Below are 20449 nucleotides of genomic sequence, written 5' to 3'. Positions count from 1 at the left end.
CAATATTGTAGCCATGGAACAATGTCAGGTCTGACTTAAAAGAGTCTGAAATGTTACTCAACCATTAATTATGGATTATATCCTACTTCTGTCAACAAAGTTGAATTGGTAAAACCAAGCCAGAGGAATCCAATAATACTCTTTTCTCTAAACTAAGTTATTATTCTTAGCCTTTCACAGGCCACAAGAGTTGTTCAGCTTGCGTTGTTCAGCATTAACTTCTGGTTTCTTAACTGTTCTGTCTACTAAAGTGAGCTACAGAATTCCATTTTTAAATATTTGGCACCTCTGCTGCAGAGATAATTGAAAACATTTGGAAGACAGAGGATTTCTGTAACATACTGTGCAACAAATAAACAACTTGTAAGTCTCAGATATACAAATAACTCCACATCAGCTGATACATATTCATGAGAGCTCTAGCTCTAATGAAACAAAAATCCCTTGAATCATCTCTTACTGTTGTCCTACTGTATCCTTTTATACCCTCTTCTTTCCCCCTCATCCCATTTTCTGCTGGGCGAGTTGAAATAGATCATAAGGGGCTACTGATGCCACCACAAGGTGAGCTGTAAGTGGGAAAGGCAGAGATGAGAGACCATATTTTAACACATAAATGCCACTTCAAGACTGGCTCACCATGATTCATAAAACTAAGTGAAATCTAATTATGCATGCACCAGGGACTGAACATACAGTTGCCTTTATTATCTGACACAAAGCAACTTGCTCATCTCTTTAAGAACTAGGTATTAAACGCTAGTATGGAGTAATAACTAAATACAAACATAAGAGCTTCCTCTTCCATTTTTGCCAGTGAAACTAAGTCTTGACAGGACTGACCAGGGAAACCAAACAAAAATCCCTTGAATAACAACCCCTGCCCCAAACCTGCATTCACATGATATACTCCTGACATTAACCTTTCAATAAAATGTGTTACTTTAGGAGACGTCTGCAAGCAAAATAAGTGGCTTGGGTAAGTAGCAAAAATAGAGGGGTTTATCAGAAGAAACTCTGAGCCAGCCCTGCAGAAAACCAGTTTGACATGATGCACTAATTACAGTATCTGTTTGAACAACAGAAGTAATTTTATAACATGAAGCATCAGAACACACTGATTGCCCTAACCCCTGCTGATAAACTGCTTTAATTGTGCAGTTACAGTCAGGCAAATTAACATAGACTTTTGCTCCTACTGAGCTTCTAATGGTAGCAGTTCACAAGCAGAAAGCTGGTGAAAAAGTAATGTAACGAAAGAAATGCTGAAGGAGTAACACCTGGTCAGGGAGAACACTACAGCTTACTCCACATGCAGAATTTCTGACTGAAGTTTTCTCCTATAGAAGCAACAGATCAACTGCTTAAATTAAGTCACATACTTACTGGTTTTAATGCCAGACAAGAGTGTTATTTAGCATGTCTTAAATTATCCATTATTACTGTATATTAAGTCCCCTTCAAGACAATTCTGGACCAAGTGCGTGTTTTCCAGCTCATATTAAACTAGCCTGTAGCTCTCAAACATTGTCAAAAGGTGTTATCTAAAATACCTTCTAAGATCTTTCTGAAAAAAAGCTGATGGTATGAAACAACCTAATGTTTAGATGCACAGAAGAAGATTCTGTTCTGTTCTGTGTAAGCTTCTGTGAAATTCACCACAGACTGTGCTTGGGAAACTCTGCAGTTAAGTGCCACCCCGAGTTCAGATCTGCCCTGCGGACAAAATGGTTCCTACATGGAAAACAGCACAGTGGATCTTGCTTCACAGCACAACTGAGCTGATCCAATAACCACGGTCTGCTGACAGAAGAGGAAGCCCCTGTCACTGCCCAAGCCAGCGCACTCTGGACAGTGAACAGCTGCAGAGTGGAGCTGGCAGGAACTCTCCACCACAACGGATAGGCTTTGATGAAATAAGCAACACAATTGCATCTTTCCAGGATTTTAATCTTACCTATTTGTCTCAAGTTGTGCTAGTGCGAAGAATAACAGTAATTTATATAAAAATAACATTTGTGGAATGAGCTCTACTGTCAAATCCTATCAGTACACAAGAGTCTATTAAGACTGAATATTTCCCAATTTGGGGTGAAAGTAACTAAGTATTTACTGGTATCCTCAGGGAATAAATAAGAATTTAGCAAACAATGCACAGCATAAAGCTAGATCAATTTTTTAGAGATTAATGCAACTCTTAATGCCAATACTTAAAATTATCATGAAATCTCTGACTTTGGACCACAGGTAAGAATTTTAATGCTTTAACATTAGTAGTATTACTGTAGTAGTAAGCTGTGTATGGAAACAGGTACACCCAGATCCAAGTATAATTTTGTTCCCTTACAGGAGAGGGAATAAGCAGCAAAAAGGATGAAGACAAGATGGAATGCATCATCCAAGCATTACTACAGGCTGAGAATGGATTGAGAGCAGTCCTGAGTAGAAGGGGGGTTGGAACTAGATGATCTTTAAGATTCCTTCAAACTCAAACCATTCTATGATTCTATGATCATCAGAGCCTGTGGCTTACTGAATTGGGAGCTTAGGGGAAATACCTGAACAGTGGATTCACATTTCTGAAGCTTACTCTGTTATTTAAAGAAAAGGGCTACCACTACTCCTCAGCTATATTTAAGCAAAATAAGTGTCCATTCATTGGTTTCTCAGTCTTCTAGTCTATACAGTATGGTACCCCCCAAAATTTCTTCAGGCATTTAATAGTTAAAAAACACCACCAGAAACACAACCACACCCCCAAAAAAGAAACAACAACAAAGCGAAACAATAAAATCCACCCCCAAACCAGTTCTTGACTGCAATCTGGAGTACCCTTCACATCATACTGAATTTTGAACACCGCAGTCAATGAAGTATTAGTCACCACCACTTGTACAAGTAAAAAAATACAAACTTATGTTTTGGCATTCAGTGGAGAACATGATCAGCTCATAGGATGGTAGTATAATTTTACACTGTTTGAAACACTTTTCTTTCCTCTTTTGAAGTACTATCATGTAACTTTCATCAACAGTGACTGCCCAAGAGAACGGTGGCATTTGTATTCACTGAATTTCAACCTTTTTTATTTATCTAATCCATCCCATTTCCCCTCTGCCTTGCTTAGATTTGACTGCTGCTTTGCATAGCAAAGCTAGTCAATACATGAACACTCCCCTCCTCAATAATTTCAGCTCAGAGTTAAAACTGATCCATTTCCGAGTTAAGCTCATCTTCAAACACCTTTGCTCTGGTTCTTCTGTGATAGCTTCGCATAATAAGTGGTGTTGAACAAGCCATGAGGATCAAGAGATTTAAAAAAAAGCACATTTTTCTTCAGGTCCTATTCATTCTTAATCCAAGCATGAATTAGCAGGAATTGTTACTCATTTATGTTAAGTCTAGAAAACAGACAAAGCTACAGTATCTCATGTAAAATCTGCCACATTTCTTTATCACTAGGAATAACAGAACTAATTATTTATTTAAAAAATTCAAGACTGAATTTACAGCACTGTTCTAAAAAAGAAGGATGAAGAAATACAAAGAGAAAAAAATGTAATAGATAACTGACCTTTTGGAGCTATCAGAATAAACTGAGCTGCTTACACCCTGCATTTTAATGCCAACACACCCACATTGCTAATTTCCTAATTTCAATTCTCCTATCACTTTTGGAGTCTAGTTACTCAGCCTCTGCTTGAAAATCCAATCATTTTGCTTTTAGTATTTCCTCAAGCATGAGGCACATATATGCTTCATATATACATATATACACACATATATAAGAAAAAAAAATATTAATAGGGATTCCTCTGCATAAATCTTGGTGAAGGTCATAAGTGAGCATATTGTGAAAACAAGTTTGAAAAATTACAATGTAGTTATGCCAACCCTTCATTCTTTTTTAGTTACAAATAATTGTAAGCTTTTAAGAAAGAACAACTCCTCCCCATTTTCTCATGCTGCTAACATTTACAATAGTACGTCATTACTAACCTCCTTAACATCTTTTTAGAAACAGCTTAACACTTAGTAAGAGAAGTGAAATTTCCCTCATTCCAAATCTTTGCACAAAAGTATATGAATATGTCACTACAGAACGTTTTTAACAGAAACTCAGATTGAGCATGCTAACATAACCTCAGTGTGCCAAGAAAATGGAACAGTACCACTTCTTAACCCACAATGTAATAGACAAGTTTCAGATAGTTATAAAACTCTGCACAGAACTTAAAAAAAAAATCCAAAGGAAAACTCTTTCCTATTCCTCCTCCCAAAGTAAAAAATAACAAGTTCATAGGTTTTACTTTTTGAATGTACAAAAACAAGTTAAGTGACCTCTTTTAAAGATATGAGCAGCTTCCACCAGTTTTGGTTTGTTCTTATTTCTTAATCAGATGACTTGTAAAATAAAATAAAATCATTTTTATAGTAACAGGTTGGTTGTTCAGATTTATTTTAGGACACTGTGATCTTTAGGCTTTAACTGTTTGTCAAAGCAACAAAAATAAGAGACTCGTGACTCAAATCCAGTACACCTAGGTAGCAGTTACTCTTCCAATAACTTCCTGAGCCATAAAGAAGCTATAGTTTTCTCCTCAGTGAGTCTTAAAGAAATTAGAAGCGTTAAACAAAACATTCATCACCTCTGTTTTTTTTAGATTGGTTTGGGGCAGGCCAGGGAGGGGAAATCTTAGAAAGAAAGTAACTTTAATCAGTGACAATTTGCCAACAGTACTTTATTGCTGGCCTACAAAAATGCAGGCCATGGACAGAAAAGCATAGCTGTTCTTACTGTCAGGGCCAGGTTGACATGGTTGCAATGCCAGAGCTTTAGCTTAAAACCTTTATCTTACACATGTATTCATAACAGAGCCATACTCAAGCAGTGCAAGTTAACGATACCTGTGAGTTTCAACAAAAAACATGCACAGTCAGAATGTAAAAAACAGGGTAGACGAGTGGGGAGATAATCAATGTTACAACAGATCTCCTGTCTAAGCTGAAGTGCTTAGCAGAATCCTGACCTTAATCAAAAACAGAGTATCAGCATTGAAATGCATACACCTAATATTTTTCTTATTGCCCCTGTCTTTTCTTATTTCCCCTATTCTATTTCAATCTTTAGGATGAATCTGCCTTAAGCTTTTCTCAAAGATGCATAAGGAAGAGCAGGTGCCTAAAGCACTCCTGCTTCCCAGACATCTGCAGGGATGGCAAGAAGATTCAAGTGCCTAGGCACCAAATAATTAGATCCAAATCACCTCGTATGCCAATAAGAAAAGTAGTGCTAAACAGAAATCAAACCTTTTTGTGTTATTTAAATTAATATTGCCAGCTTTAGATACAATGCCTGGGCTTATAATTAGAACACTGATCTTACCTAGTCACCTCAGAAAAAGAAAGTCCCAAAGAATTGTTCTGACTTTTCTTATATAGAAGAGCTTCTTCTGTAGACTGCTGTTCAACAACAGATCTGAAATGGTAACTACTCACTTCCACCAAGTGGCTCCATTCTCTTCTCCCTCCTCTTAGCTGCCTGCAGAATCCTTCCCACTTCTTGGGACTAGCTCTCACTAGGCCCTTCCAGAGCCAGTTTAACAGGGCAGCAAACTGCTGTCAGATTAGGTATTGCCTGTTTAGCAAGCTGAACTGGATCAGTGATAAATTCCACAGGTAGCAGCAGCCTGAGCACAAAGGAGGGGACAGGCATATTCCCTTTGTAGGAAGCTGCTAGCTGTCAGTCACACTTTAAGAAAAGTTTGTCCCACCAAGCCACTCCCACAACAGGGGGTGAGGATGATAAGGGAGCTCCACTCTGCCTGACTGACCTGCAATGCTGCAGACATGTTGGACACTCCCAGTACTGCTTACATCAAATGTAATTTCGCTGTCATACATAAATTGCTATTTAAATATTTTGAAAACTCAAGTTTCCACTCAGCTCAAGTGAGGTGTGCAAAACTCTGTAAATGTTACATCTCAGGTGCTTACCTGAGAAATTAACATACTGTTCCCATGGTTTTAAATACGGGTGTGGCACAGAAAAAACCAACAACTTGTCACAGCATAGTGATTAACTCCAAGGAAAAGTTCATACCAATAGGTCCTAACTAGCAACCTTCATTCTAGCATCTTCTAATTTGAATTTGCAATCTCAATATTCCTCTTAAAACCACATAATTTCACAGGAAACATGAGCTGGGTTTCAATGGCCCCATTTCCCTGTTCATCATACAGCAGCACTAATACTGCCCTTTTACATAAGGCTTACCAAAAAAAAAAAGCCTTTTGTAATCTCTTCAGCATGCTTTCCACTAAAGAATTATGTAATTAATATGTCACTCAGATATTTGCACTCCCTCATTTCTATACACAGGGATTTCTCCCACAGTACTAAGTTCTGGAATTTTCAGATTTACAGAAGCATTAGAAGGATGCTTTGCATTTTGGATTAGAGAGGACTCAGACCAGAAATGATGCTCCAAGTTAATCCTGCAGACAGCAGGCCTTGTGAAACTCTATTACAGAAGGGCTTTGTCTTAGTGACCAGGCGCTGTTAAAGCAGATGACTGCCCATGGTGGCTTGCTTGCTCTAAATAGTGGCCCCCTCTACCACCTGTGGGTCTTTTGGAGAAGAGACAAATTCATTGACTAATGTAACAAATTCATTTCCCACACAATATTGTTGTTAAACAGATATTATGCTACAGGTAGGGTAGCTCACAGCATGTTCCCATGTGTTGTCCTGACATGGCAAGAGGTTCTTCACAAGCCAGAAACAACAGAAAAGCTAAATTTCTGGGTCACTCTAATCCGTATACTATACTGATTTGCTCCATAGCTAGAAAGATCACCAGTTAATTGCAATGCTTTTATTCAGGTTGCACCTCCCTCCATTCTTACAGGTCTTCTAAGGTTTTGGGTTTGTTGTGGTTTAAAACCAAATCCGCACAGTTCGCTCACTCACTCCCCCCCTTGCTCCCCCAACTACCGGAGAGCTAGGAAGGAGAAACCAAAGAATGCGCCCCCACTGATTGAGATAAGAACGGTTTAATTGCTAAGGTATAACACAAATCACTCCTGCTACTACTACTACAAATAATAATGATAAAGCCAATAACAAGTGAAGAGAATACAACACCTCACCAGCCACCGACCCATAACTCACCCCACCCTGCCTGACCGAGCACCGACCGATACCTCCTCCATCCCCCCAGAGCTCCAGCCCTTCCGGGTCTCTCCCGGTTACATCCTGGGCATGACGTGCTATGGTATGGAATACCTCTTTGGCTAGACTGGGTCAGGTGTCCTGCCTCTCCTTCCTCCCGGCCTCCCCTCCTCCCTGGCAGAGCATGAGCTCAGACAAAGGCCTTGAACAAACCAAACATTTGAGCAGTAATTCAAAACACGCTTGCTATCAGCAACCGTTCTCAGCCCGAAAGTCAAAACACAGCACTGCACCAGATACCAAGGAGAAAAATGATTGCTACTGCTCAAACCAGGACAGGGTTTTGTTGGGGGTTTTTTGTTACTGTTTTGTTTATTTGGGGTGGTTTGGTTGGGTTTTTTTTTTCCTTGAGAAATGTGCTGTGTTGTCTGTTTTGGATTTGAACTATGGCAATACTTCTTAGCAGCACAAAACTAATAATGTGGTATGTTTATTCGTGATTTATTCAACTTTTTCTTCAACAGTGATCCACAATCACAATTACAGTACTGAATGGAACAAAGAATAGCATTTTATTACTGCTGAGACTGTTACATTTGATCACATCTAATAATAATAGTCCAGCCTTATATCTGATCTTCATTCTCTTATTTTTTTTTGCTAAGCTATTAAAACAGGAAATTTACTCTAAAACTGTAATAGTTTAATATTATGGTGATTGCACAAGCATACATTTGTATATCTTTAGGTTTTAATCATTTTACTCCTTCCTCCCGAAACAGTTCCAATCTTTCCATATTCAGTTGCAACAATTACAAAACAAATTGTATTTCTAAACATATAACCAAGACCTCAGTTCAAGACAAGAGTAACAGGCAAGAAACTAAAGCAAATTAAATATATTTCTACTTCAAAAATAAAACAAAGTTTTGTTACAGAGAATACAGAAAACTACCCAAGTTTGCCACTGAGTACAGAGCTGACAATAAATATTAGCTAATGAACTTAAGTTGAGCCCTTGAAAGAATTCAGAACTACTGCCCCAGATGATCTCAGCAGACAAACTTTCTATGTATTTATGGCTGAAACCTTGTACACAGTCTGTAATTATATTGTTTTATTGTAGCAGTTGTCTCAAATCCTTGGTACAATTATATGGGATTTGACACACCCAAGTTACCACCTAGATAACTCAAAAGTGTCACCACTGTTATAAACATCTTTATGACTGATTTCATCCAACAACTCTGATTGTAACTGCAGAAGAAGGGGTATCCAGCATGTGGCATGTGTTCTCAAGGTCTAATTAAAATTTAGTAATAGTTGTGCCAGTTAAAGACTATAACTCAGTGCCAGCTTGGCAACAGTATTAAATAGCTCAAGAATACTGCTGAATAATGCATTAGGGAAACCTTTCCTACAGTACATAGATGATGGAGCTTCAGGCTTGGTATCCACTTTACCACTCACGTGGCATCAATCATTGACAAAAGAAAGTGAAAGCTTTAATTCAAAGTCGGTTATCATGATTTTTTTACTCTGCATACATGTAAACCAGTCTTAGGAGAGAATGCCTAGATATGCATCCTTCAAGATAACTTTCAATAATAAGTCCTACAACTGCTGTTTAGGAGACACCATACTTCAAGAAAGACATCCAGTTTCACACTAACTTTTTGAAGCCCACAGATTCTGGAAAAATGTACAGCATCATTCACCAATGAAAAGTAATTTTTTTGAAATATCATTAAATAGTGAATCTGCTGACATTTTTATTTGCAAGATTTTGAGTAAAACAGAGTGCAAACTGAATAAAAACCACAAGTAACCAAATTATCGAGCTCCACTGCAAGTCACCATAATATGAAAAATTGAGACTTACTTAACTATGCAAAATTTCAAGTTCTGCTTTTTCAACAGAGTGCCCAAAGAGAAGCACAGGTAGATATAGTCATGTCCCAAGGCTAAACAAAGATATTAGTGAAAGAGAGAAATATAATAAATACACACTGGACAGATTAGAAGAACCAAACAGAATGTTAGTATGCTATGAAGCTACAGAAGCAAAAGAAATACTTGCTGGGTTAACCAAGTCTGAAGACATTTCAAGTGAGTAATTTTTAACAGATTCCAGTATATTACCAGAAGAGTTACTAAAAAGAATAACTGCTTCTACTCTTCAGCAGACAAGTTCCAAGCTTGTTTTGTTAAAATGTCCATTACATACAGGTTGAGAATGCACACTTATGTACCCCCCCCCCAAAAAAAAAGTCAAACCAAAAGAGTTCTACACTTTAAATTAATATAACTTCTGAGTAACAAAAGTCAAAGATGGTAAGGCTGGGAATAAAAGTCATTATGTGCATACCTTTCTTACATTCTACAGTAGTTTCAATGCATCACACCTTAAAAAATAATAGTATTATGCATGAACTGGGGACAAAAATAATTACATGCTCTGCTCACATCCTAGAGAGATGGGTGGAAGAAAGGTGGCTTCCTTCATCCTACGTGTTTCCTACTCTTCAGGAAAGCACAACCATAATCCCTTTGTTCAAAAGGCATTTTCAACAGATGACAAATATTTTCTGCCAAGCAACAGGTGCTGACCTCCCACTTCCTGACCTGGCCACTTTCTTTTTTCTCTCCTCTCCCTTCTCAAACTGGCACAGGTATTAGTTTGGGTTAGTACAGCTTATTAACTAGCAAAACTTTTTAATCCCTTGAACTATACTCTCACATAAGCTGGCAAAAAACTGACTTCTTTCTTGTCCACACTGTAACCTTCTAATATTACACATTCCCACCCCACCTCCCCAAAAGAGAAATAGAGAAAAGCTGTCCCAAATACATGTAACCTGTCATGAAATAGTTTAAATTGCCTCTGGAAGGAAAAAAACAAAACAAAACAAAACAAACTTTTCTAAATGAAAAGATTTGAAGATGGCTCTTTACAAAGCATTCAGAGAAATGCAGTAACAATTAAAAGCACCAGCATACTACCTATTCTCCATGTTACAATTGTAGGCTGCCAAAAAAACTTAAAACATCTCAAAGTATTCACTAATACATTTTAACCTTTGCACTGTATTATGATTTAAGAATTCATCCAGATGTGTCACAAATTAACTTCCCTACTTTCAAACAGGAAAAAGACACCAAAACCACAAAAAAAACTCCAGCCCTTACCCCAAAAAACAGCTCTGATATTTCAAAGAACTAAACCTAAGGTGTACAGTATCACAGCTTTGCTTCCTCAGTTCTTAGCACCCATCTAGTATCATTCATAGTTTCCAGCTTTAGTTTCCACCTGGTTTAGCACTGAAGCAGGTCATCACAGTCATTTAAATCACCAGTAACTGTCACAAGGCAGGGAGAAGAAAGTATGCCTAGCCAAGGCAGTGCAAGTGGTACTGAACTGCAAGTACTGACTTCAATTGTTATAAGAGCAGCTCTGTTACTACAGCCTGAGGTACCTGAAGGCATCAAATTTCCAGATGATTAGTAACAGTCAGAGGCTGACTGATATTTAAAACTTCAGCAATGCAGATGGGTAATTCCTTCCTGTGCCTCCAATACACCCTTCAGAAAAATGCAACAATACTAATTTAAGAACACAAGTGATACCTTCAGGAGAAACTCAACAAGAACTCTCAGAAATGTCCCTAGTATAGAAATAATTACAGGTTTAGATCCAGTACATAAGAGGGTTGTTGAGAATGCTGAAGAGCCAATTTGAACACCAGCAGCTGGAGATAGCAAATATCAGCCCCATTTTTTTCTTTTAAACAAAATCACTGTGATGAACAACTCAATTTATATTTTGAACAGAGGTTCAAAAGACAAAAATTCAGTGACTATTATCACAAAAACCTTGCTAATATTAAAGTTGTGTATTTTTACACCAATGAAATATTGCATTGATGTGACACCTGTCAGCAATCAATAAAAGCTCCTCACATCAAGCATACTAAGCAAATTCACCATTTAGGGAAGAGAGGGTTGTGATTCTTTTCCAGTCAGGGTCTCCTCAATTTATAGGTGATTTGAAAAAATGCACTGGAATGCTTACAAGAAGTAAAACATTTACTTGCCTCTACCTCCAAAACTGCTGGATCATGGCTGTCTCTGCTCTTAAAGGAGACCTGAAAAGCAAAAAAAAATTGGGCTTGTGCCCTCTTTTGCTTCTTTAAGATGTTTAAAAGATTCATGAAGAGTTGGAATTAGTGTTTTTATTTTATCCTGTGCTGGACACATTTTACTCCTTCCTGATTACACTTGAGATTGAAATTCCAAGAAGCCACAATATAAGACAACCTGGTTAAGGGAAATAATGAAGGAATCAACAGATTCTATGATTTCCATGCAACTACTTATCTTGATATCCCTCCTACCTATGCAACTATTTTATACAATGCAGTAAATCATATTTAAATGTTATGGAACAGAAGCAACTAAAAGACTTTTTGAAAATAACTGAGAATTGTATCAAAGTATCCCAACTACCACCTTCAATGCTATTCTCCACAGTTAACACACAGTAATCTGAAATAAATTAATCTGCTGCAATTTACAAACAATGCTTAGACCATATACTCAAAGTTCTTGCTGCAAACTCGTATGGTCTCACGGGAAAAGGTACCTTCACTAAAGAGCATTTGGAAAAAAAAAGTCAGAAAAAGTTGCCAGTAGGAGTTTTTTTCCCTCTGTTAGTCAAGTGTGCTTTAACTATTTAACAAGCCACAGCAATACTCAACAGAATAAAACCGAAGTTTTCACTGCAAGTCATGCCCATCAAAGCATGCACAGTATAACCTCCATAACCTCTCTGTTACACCCCTAGCCTTTACCCTGCAGGCAGGGTTAATAAGATGTAGCTCACTTCTGTCAGTAGAACATCACATTCTCATAATGGGGATGCTAAAGTTTGCAACTAGCTGCAGGAAAATTTTAGCAACTAAACTGATTTAGTAAACAATATACAACTACTTAACACACCAGCACTCAAGCTCTGCAAGGCAAGAAAGGGATACACTGCAAGTCCATTGTATGCAAAGTAAAAAGAAGGCATAGCTCATCATTTCTGAAGGAGTTAAAACAGGTCAACAGGATAAAATACACACACAAATCAGTGGACAAACAAAGCACTTAAAAACATTTCACATCTGGCTTTGAGACAGCTTATGTCTCTAATGATGAGTGGGGTTTTTTATTGTTTGGGCTTTTTATATGTATATATATGTGTGCATATATATATATATACACACACAAATTGGTTTATAAGCTTTCTCTAACCTAATATAACACACTCCATAACTATCTATCAAGAGTTTTAAAACACTGCCCCATCTTAGAGAGGAGGTGCTATTCCAATTCTTTACTCTGAAGGTACCAAGAAATAAACTCTTAAATGTGATAATCAGTGCATAAAAAAGCAACAAACAAAAATTCAAAACCATGGTTTTTCCCAATATACATACTTCATTATAGGCACTAGGAAAATAATTAAACTAACCAATAAAGTTTACACTGATTATATTCACCAAGAGTCTGAAGAGCAGTGGAATCTAACTCTGAACAAGCATGTAACATCTGAAACTCCAGGCACAGAAATAACTAGTACACAGCTCCCTTCCAAGCTTTTCATTTGTGCATTTCAAATGTTTCCCATTGTAAAGGGATTATTTATTTTTTTTGTGGCATGTAGACAACCATACACAGTCTCCTCCCAGCTAAGTCAATGCAGGACACTGAAATCCATGCATTTTGTAAGTCCTGTATGTCCTAATATCCACCTCCAAGTAATTATGTAGCTCTTAACACTATAAACACAATAACTGCTGATACGGACAGAGTGAACAGACTGCCATTCAAAAAAGTAAAATACCTAGTTGGACACATACGGAAGCTACTCTTTTCTCAGTTGCAGAAAGAAGGAAGCTGTTTATCATCATAGAAAACATTTTTAAAAATCACAAATAAATCAGCATTTATGGATACATTTAAGGAAAAAACAAACACGAGGTTCTCCTACTGTCATCTCTATTTTGTCTTGTTCTCACTTTCCTCCCAATCTCTAAGATCTGATCTTGTTCCATCTCAAATTTGCCATAGAATTTCATCTTGTTGCCCATATAGCAAGATCATGCTTCACTTCCTGTTTTTCCCCTTTAAAAATCCTTTAAGACCATTTCAAATTTTTTACACAGGTGAATATACTTCACCTCTTTTCTTAAAAGAAAAGATCTCTCTAGACCCTGATAAACCTATTTAAATTACAAAGTTCTGCTAAGCTAAGGCCACTAACTAGACAACAAAAGCTCAATATTCTAATCATTAAACTTGTTGCTGAATAGTCTTCTTGAATTCAGGATCAATGAGGCACTGGCTTCAGAAGTACCTTACTCGCAATATGTGTGATCAAGCAATAAAACTTAATATTCAATAATATTAATAATAAGAATAATATAATGCCCCTACACAATTTGAATATAAATCCCCTGAGATTACATGTAGCTAAACCATACTGGAGCCCCAAAATTTTTGCTTTATCCTCACTAATAAACTATTTTCATTTTAGCATATAGGAATTTATGAAGCCCATGATGCATAAAGCTGGATATGGGGGGGAAGGGGGGGAGGGAAGGGAGTGAGGGGGGACACACGACATGACAAACAAAATGTAAACTATCTATACACTTGTTACATACCTCAGTTGTGTACACATAAACAAGAATTATATATACACTCAGAATGAAAGTTTCTGTGATTTATATTAAACTTTGACAAATTGTATGCTCCATTATATTATATTGAGATTTTATTGAGTACATCTTACTGTTATCCCTCTTTTTATTCCTAAACTTAACTCCAAGTCATTTTTTCCAATTTCAGAGACTTTGACCAGAAGGAATCATCAGAATGATCTAATGTGGCCTCCAATATATCATAGGCCATTACTTTTCATCTGAAAAAGAACTGCTCTGACATTAATCATTACAAATTGGTTTAGAAAATATTCGGGTAATCATAACTTGACTCTGTTAATACCTGGAATTAAAAGTTTGTTTCTAGATGAATCCTTCATATTCTCAAGAGAATTCTGAATCACTCAAAAACTGAGTTAGAACAATTCTCAGCTTTGAAGCACAGATATTCCAAAGGCTAAATGGTACAGTCACTTACTTTCACCATAAATTTTGAATTTTTTTGCCTTAGAGAATCACATTCTCTGAACTATCCAAATGGCTAAGAAAATGGAGCAAGGGGATAAAGAACATCAATATCAGCACTAATCTACTTTAACTAATCTGCTTTATGTAGCTGTGCTCAGAATGACCTCAATAGAGAGAATACTTCAAATAACAGATGTATTTATAATCAAGCACATTGTTATGCAGCTAAATAATATAACTACAAATATGAGACATGCTCTATAGGTCCCAAGCATAAATAAAATATTTTCAGTGTTTTGGTTGCTGAGCCTACATAAGCAGGATCTGAGCATGCTGGAGTTTATGATTCATTGTGTACATCTGCAATAAAAACAAGTTTTATGACATATCTTCAGCAGTGCTGTATTCATGAAAGAGAAAAAAGCAGGTTTAGCTGGTGTATATACATTTCAAATGACAAGTACCATCAACTTAGATTACAGGGGGAGATAAGGAGCCTGGATTTTTCTCCTGTGGTACATAAACCCTGTCACCAGGATGCCTAACAAACAATTTTCTTCTGGAGGACTACTTGGAGATCTGGAAGTCAACTCTCTCGGCTTCTATACTGTTCATGTCCTAAAGCTTACTGGTATTAAAAAACCTGTGTGGGTTCCCCCACTTACCGAAGGTTACAGAGATAGCTAGCTTTGCTATTTGAACAAGTGTATGATTTAACAACACTTTTGTCCAACTTGAAAATGAAATTCAGGAAAAAATTGTTGATGGAGTGTGTGCAGAAATTACCTGACTTGTTCATTCCAACTAGTATTTTTCGGGAGAGGGGAGGTGGAACAAAGCTGGAATAAGGAATTTCCATTCAGTCTCAAACTTAGGAACCTTACCCAAGGACACAATCAGATATACTGAAATTCCCCCCAGAAGTGACTACAAATTCTAGAAGAATAAAGAACTTAAAGGGAAACCCTGCTCATGCAAGAAGGGTCTAGGAAACATAATAGCTAAAGGAGAAAATGCTCCTTAATTTTTCCACACTTCATAACACAAGTCATTTCAACACACAAATTCTCCTCTCACCAAAAAGATCTGCATGTAGAGACTGTAACAAACCAGAAGATTATGTCTTCAAAACCTGAATATCACAACATTGTATTTTTAAATACAGAAATAGCACATTTCTCTAAAAGAAAACACATTAAATAGTTTCTCAAAAATCTAACTGAAATGCCTACTTAAGAAATGTACAAATGTTAGTAAATTATTTTCAAGTGATCCAAGTCAATGAAATATAATCAGAACAATTTAATTTAAACAGAAAAATCTGACAAGCTTATGATCTTTGCTTTCTGGAAACAATATAATATGTCTATTTAGAATTATATGCCCTCAAATAATAAGCTCTCAACTTCACCTTAAGTTGGGATTTCATATGAAATTAATGGAAGTATAAAAAAGCCTCAATAAACTAGCTTCAATACTAGAAAATTTAACTGTTACTGGACAGTGTGTGTTGCAATACCCACTTGCATAGTGAAATGACTATTCAATGAGCATGCTAGATCACAGGAAGCTATTTAATCACTGTAGAACCTAATCCTACATGGATGAGTTATAACAGTTACACTAATACTGTATTTCAGAAGTACTGTGAGGCCATGAAATAATTCTACTAATCTAAATGCATTTCAAACTCACATTCCACTTTTATTTTTAATTGGAAAAAAATAGTTTAAAAATGGACAGATTGTTCCACTTCAAAATGCTAGATCATAAAATTTAACTATATTTAATGCTTATCACAGTTTATCTGAAATGGGAAATGTAGATTTGTCCCTATTCACCACACATTCATTGTTTTTTGAATTATCGTGATAATTTATTGCTAACGATATGCAATTAAGTAATTTCATTAAACTTGTCATTTAATAGGCACAGAAAAATATTTGCTTCAAAAGAAAAGCAGATTACTTTAAAGTCACATCATTTACGAGCTTATCAAACCAAGAATTTCTGCAGTTATCTTTCTGTAAACCATGATAATTTCACGTAATTAAAGCATTTTTTAACCTGACTTTTCACTGCAGTTTACTTGCATCCTGTAAGACTACAAAGTTCCACTACCAAATAAAAGCTAGTTTTCTGCTCTTTAACAATGACACTCTGTTGAGGGATTCAACAATATAAGAACTTTAAAGTTTTCCACACCTTACAAAATCTTTTACCTGCAGTGATTTTGGGTTTCATGTGTATCTAATTCTAAGGTTGTACCTAAGACTAGTCATTACTATTCAGAATGTACAATATGACTTCTGAACAAACTTTATTAACTGTGCCTAATTATTCCAGGCAACCAATCTTACTTTCTGCATGTGACCTCTATTCACCTAACAGTTGAAGCTCTGAAGTTCTACTTGAATTACCATACACTGCCATATCTGCTGAGATCTTCAAAAGAATTGTGTGTTTGCACTCTAAAGCTGTTACAGTAATTACTCCTTTTCACTTATTGTTTCACATTTTTGACCAAATTAGTCTAGCATCACATACTCAGCTTTCACCCCAGAATAAAGCTACCCAATAAGTAATCAGAATAATGCTGTGTTGTTGAACACAGACCTTCAAAACTCTTTAGGAAAGCAACCAAGCAATTTTTATTCCTTTATTTGCATTAATGAAATAAAATGCATTTAAGTATCACTGCAGCAATTCTTTTTTCCCTTTCTTATTGCCTATTGATGTATTTTGTACATTTTCGATTTTAGAATATTCTTCAGCATTGCTACCTGAAGAAACAAAAAGCAACACAGATTATCAAGTCTTTCTTCCACATTAATTTCATTGCTTTCTCCTTATTTCTGTTTAGATATGCAGAAAACAGCTGCTACTTAGAAAATTTTTCACAGGCTGAAGGGTTCCCACTGAAAATACTGCATTCAGTTTTGTCAGATGCTGAAGAAATCAAAGAGGAAAATATTAAGCTGATTGCTGAATCAGATCTGAGGACATTTTTATAACATAAATGTGAGAAGAAAATCAACTACGTTAGAAAACATACTCCTAGTACTTGGAATAGAAAACCTCAAGTAATACATTTGGGTTTTAAAACCCCTATTTTTCTGACATGCAAGTACTGCAATAGATTTCAAAATACAGCAAAATCAGGACCAATGACAACAGACACTTCACACAGAGAAAATATATGGAACAGGACAGAACAAGCATCTTCCAAATTTGTAACTTCCACATTAAAGGTAAGGAGGATTTAACCTTCACCGTAGCCATTCTTAGCCAAGTGTGAGATTTAAGAGTCAAAGAATTAATAATAATAATTAAAAAAGCAAACAAGCAAAAAATAACAACAAAAAAATAAACAGCAAAAGGAACCCAACCCAAACCCCACCACACCAAAAAGACAAAACTTGTTTGTCTTTAGTTACTAGGTTCACAAAAATAAAAAAAAAAGAAACCCAAAACAAAACCGCCTCCAAACAGCCAAAAAAATCCTAATTTTCTTCACCTCACGTCTTTCCCCCCAGATAAACGAGGGCATTATCACTGTTTAATACAAGTTTTAATTGAGTACTGTCACTGGTGGGAAGAAAACTGGGGAACCACTACTTTCCATATCAAACAAAGCAGGTAATTAACAGCTATTCTGGCACAATCCCTTATCACCAAAATACACAACACTGTTAAGTTCTCTCAATGCCAATGCTTTGCTTCAACAAAGGAAAGCTGATGTTTCAGGGTCACATTCACTCCTTTAATACACAGGCATAAATTTACTGCTCAGTCAGACACCTATAATTAAACACAAGAAGAATATAATTCTAATATTCAGACAGGCTTGCATATGAGTGGGATATTTCCCCCTGTAAAGATGATTGCCTTTCATTTTTTGGTTTCAAGTAGCTACAGTTCACTTACTTTTGATTACATAGCAATTAGATATGCAAATACAAGAGATCTAAAAAAATGCTTTTTCAAATGTCAGATTGTAAGCAATCAAGCTTATTCTTTTCTCCTGTACACACAAGCTATTCATTAAATAGCTATTGTCTTAAAACATTCCAACAGATTGCATTTATCAGGGTTTTAGAAGCAAATATGGAAGTGTATATTACTCAGAACACAGCTCATCAGGGAACGAAAATGATCTTACAATTAATTTAATATATACATGATAGTGGTTAACTAAGTTGGAATTAGAGATCATATTCTTCGGGCACTTTGGTACTGTTATTATCAACACCTAAGCTCACTACATCTTCAAATTAACAAAAAACTCATTAGCTTAAGTATTTAATGACACTGTTCTGGAAATAAAATTCACAGAAAAAAAAGCAGAATTATTGAGTATTTTTTCACTGTATATTGAAAATACATTCATATAAAGAAAGTCACTATGAAACCAAGCGTTTAGTATAATTTTTGCAAGAACAGCCATTTTGACATGCACACTCCCGCATTTTGAGGACCCACAGATATGTTCCACTACAAGTGCAGACTTATAATTTCATGCACCTGGATCACTGGTTCTTTGTGACACATTTCACAGGGCATCGAGAAGCAGCCCAGAGCTTCAGAGGTGCACTGATCACAGGTTAAAATTATGGGAAAGGACATTTGGTGGCAGCTCAGAAAAGCCCAAAAATGCAGAACTACTCTAATATTACATGGTAACGATATAAAAAATTGTTACCCACAACCATGGTCTGTCACTGACCATTTGAAAGCTTGCTCTTGCAAAACTCTATAAAGAACAAAATGGGACAAGGGCAGGGATTTGTTGGTTGGTTGTTTCTCTAAATGATCACAAAATCACCTCCAAGCTATCAGGAGGGGAAAAAAGATCCCCCCAAAGAAGCCAGTGTTTTCAGTGACTCAGCTATGAGGAAATGGCACTAACAACAGAAGCTGAAATAGCTCTTTCCTAAGGCTTAGCTTTCAAGCCAGGTAACTAAAGTAAATATAATGCTTTCCTAGTTGACTCAACGGTTGCCAACCACCCTTCAAGATGTTTCTTGCAGAAACACAGATCTTTTTTCAAGGTCAAGACGCCCAATGCAAAGGTCCACTTAAAAACCTGAAAAAAAAAAAATCAGTTTAACTCTGAAACCCAGCTGTAGGCCCTGAAACATTCTGGAAACCCAGATCCAAGGAAAAAGCTGCAAAGGCTTTTTACAAGAACTGACATTTATGAGCTAACAGATAAATGTGTCTCACAAATTATTTGACATTTGAAGGCCTTCAAATTTGTTTCATTTTTTCCCCCTTAAATGTTCAACTTCAGTTTACCTTTCCCTCCTTTTGTAATAAAGAAGCCTTATTCCACTAGCCTGTAGGGGGAAACTCATTGCCTGTCAGTTTGCTGTTGCCCCCATCCAACGTTTATATCCCTTCTGTTGCTACTTCCTTAAGGGTCACTATAAACAACTATCTGAGCAGCAAATGTAACCCGAGTATTTGAACTCCTACCCACTACAGTCTGACTTAAAGAATGACACTGCTGACAGGAGAACCTGAACATTCCCTGTCAGTGATGCCCCTGCAAACACTCCATCTATTATGCAGTTCTACAAGAAGGACACTACGAAAATCTGCATCTAATACTGTGAAAGGCCAGGATCTGAGAAGTATACTCAAAACGTCAGATTCTTGACAGTTTCTGCATCTGCAAAGATTGGTAGTACAGCATTATACAGTTACATTTATTATACTTAATATTACAACTTGCAAAACTAGCCAATATAAAGTGAGTTTAATAGGAACACAAATAAATAGGCCAAGTATGATTCATTATACTGTTACACTTTATTCTACCTGGTTGGCTATTCTCCCATAAGCCATGAAACACATACTCAATTATGATGTAAACAGTAGATCTGAAACCTTCAGTGACTAAATAAAATCACTTCTCCTTAATAGAACTGAAGCAATCAATAGGAAATGTGGGGTTTGTTTCTTCAAAACATTTCCTTCTTCAGGTGTATACAGAAAACATGGCAAATTCAAAGTTTCTGATTTTTCCTAGAAATGAAAAAGTGGGTTTTTTCTAAAGGCAGATTAATTTTACTACCAAATTAACTATTCTAAAAAG

General features: G+C 36.4%; 1 protein-coding gene across 9 annotated transcripts in view; it reads right to left on the bottom strand.

Annotated features, from left to right (window-relative positions):
• QKI (QKI, KH domain containing RNA binding) overlaps positions 1-20449 on the bottom strand; it is a 155807-nt gene that overhangs the window by 58700 nt on the left and 76658 nt on the right. For 4 of the 9 annotated variants that reach the window (XM_034060700.1, XM_034060701.1, XM_034060703.1 and 1 more), the window contains exon 4: positions 11269-11319. The exons of 4 other annotated variants lie outside the window; for them this stretch is intronic. In XM_034060700.1, coding sequence (XP_033916591.1) covers positions 11269-11319 — 51 coding nt within the window. The remainder of the gene's footprint in view (positions 1-11268; positions 11320-20449) is intronic. One more of the 9 variants, XM_034060702.1, reaches the window with a different exon arrangement.

The sequence above is a fragment of the Melopsittacus undulatus genome, chromosome 3 (assembly GCF_012275295.1).
Source record: "Melopsittacus undulatus isolate bMelUnd1 chromosome 3, bMelUnd1.mat.Z, whole genome shotgun sequence".
NCBI lineage: Eukaryota > Metazoa > Chordata > Aves > Psittaciformes > Psittaculidae > Melopsittacus > Melopsittacus undulatus.
Note: the sequence above shows the minus strand (reverse complement) of the source record. Positions and strands in the feature narration are given on the sequence as shown.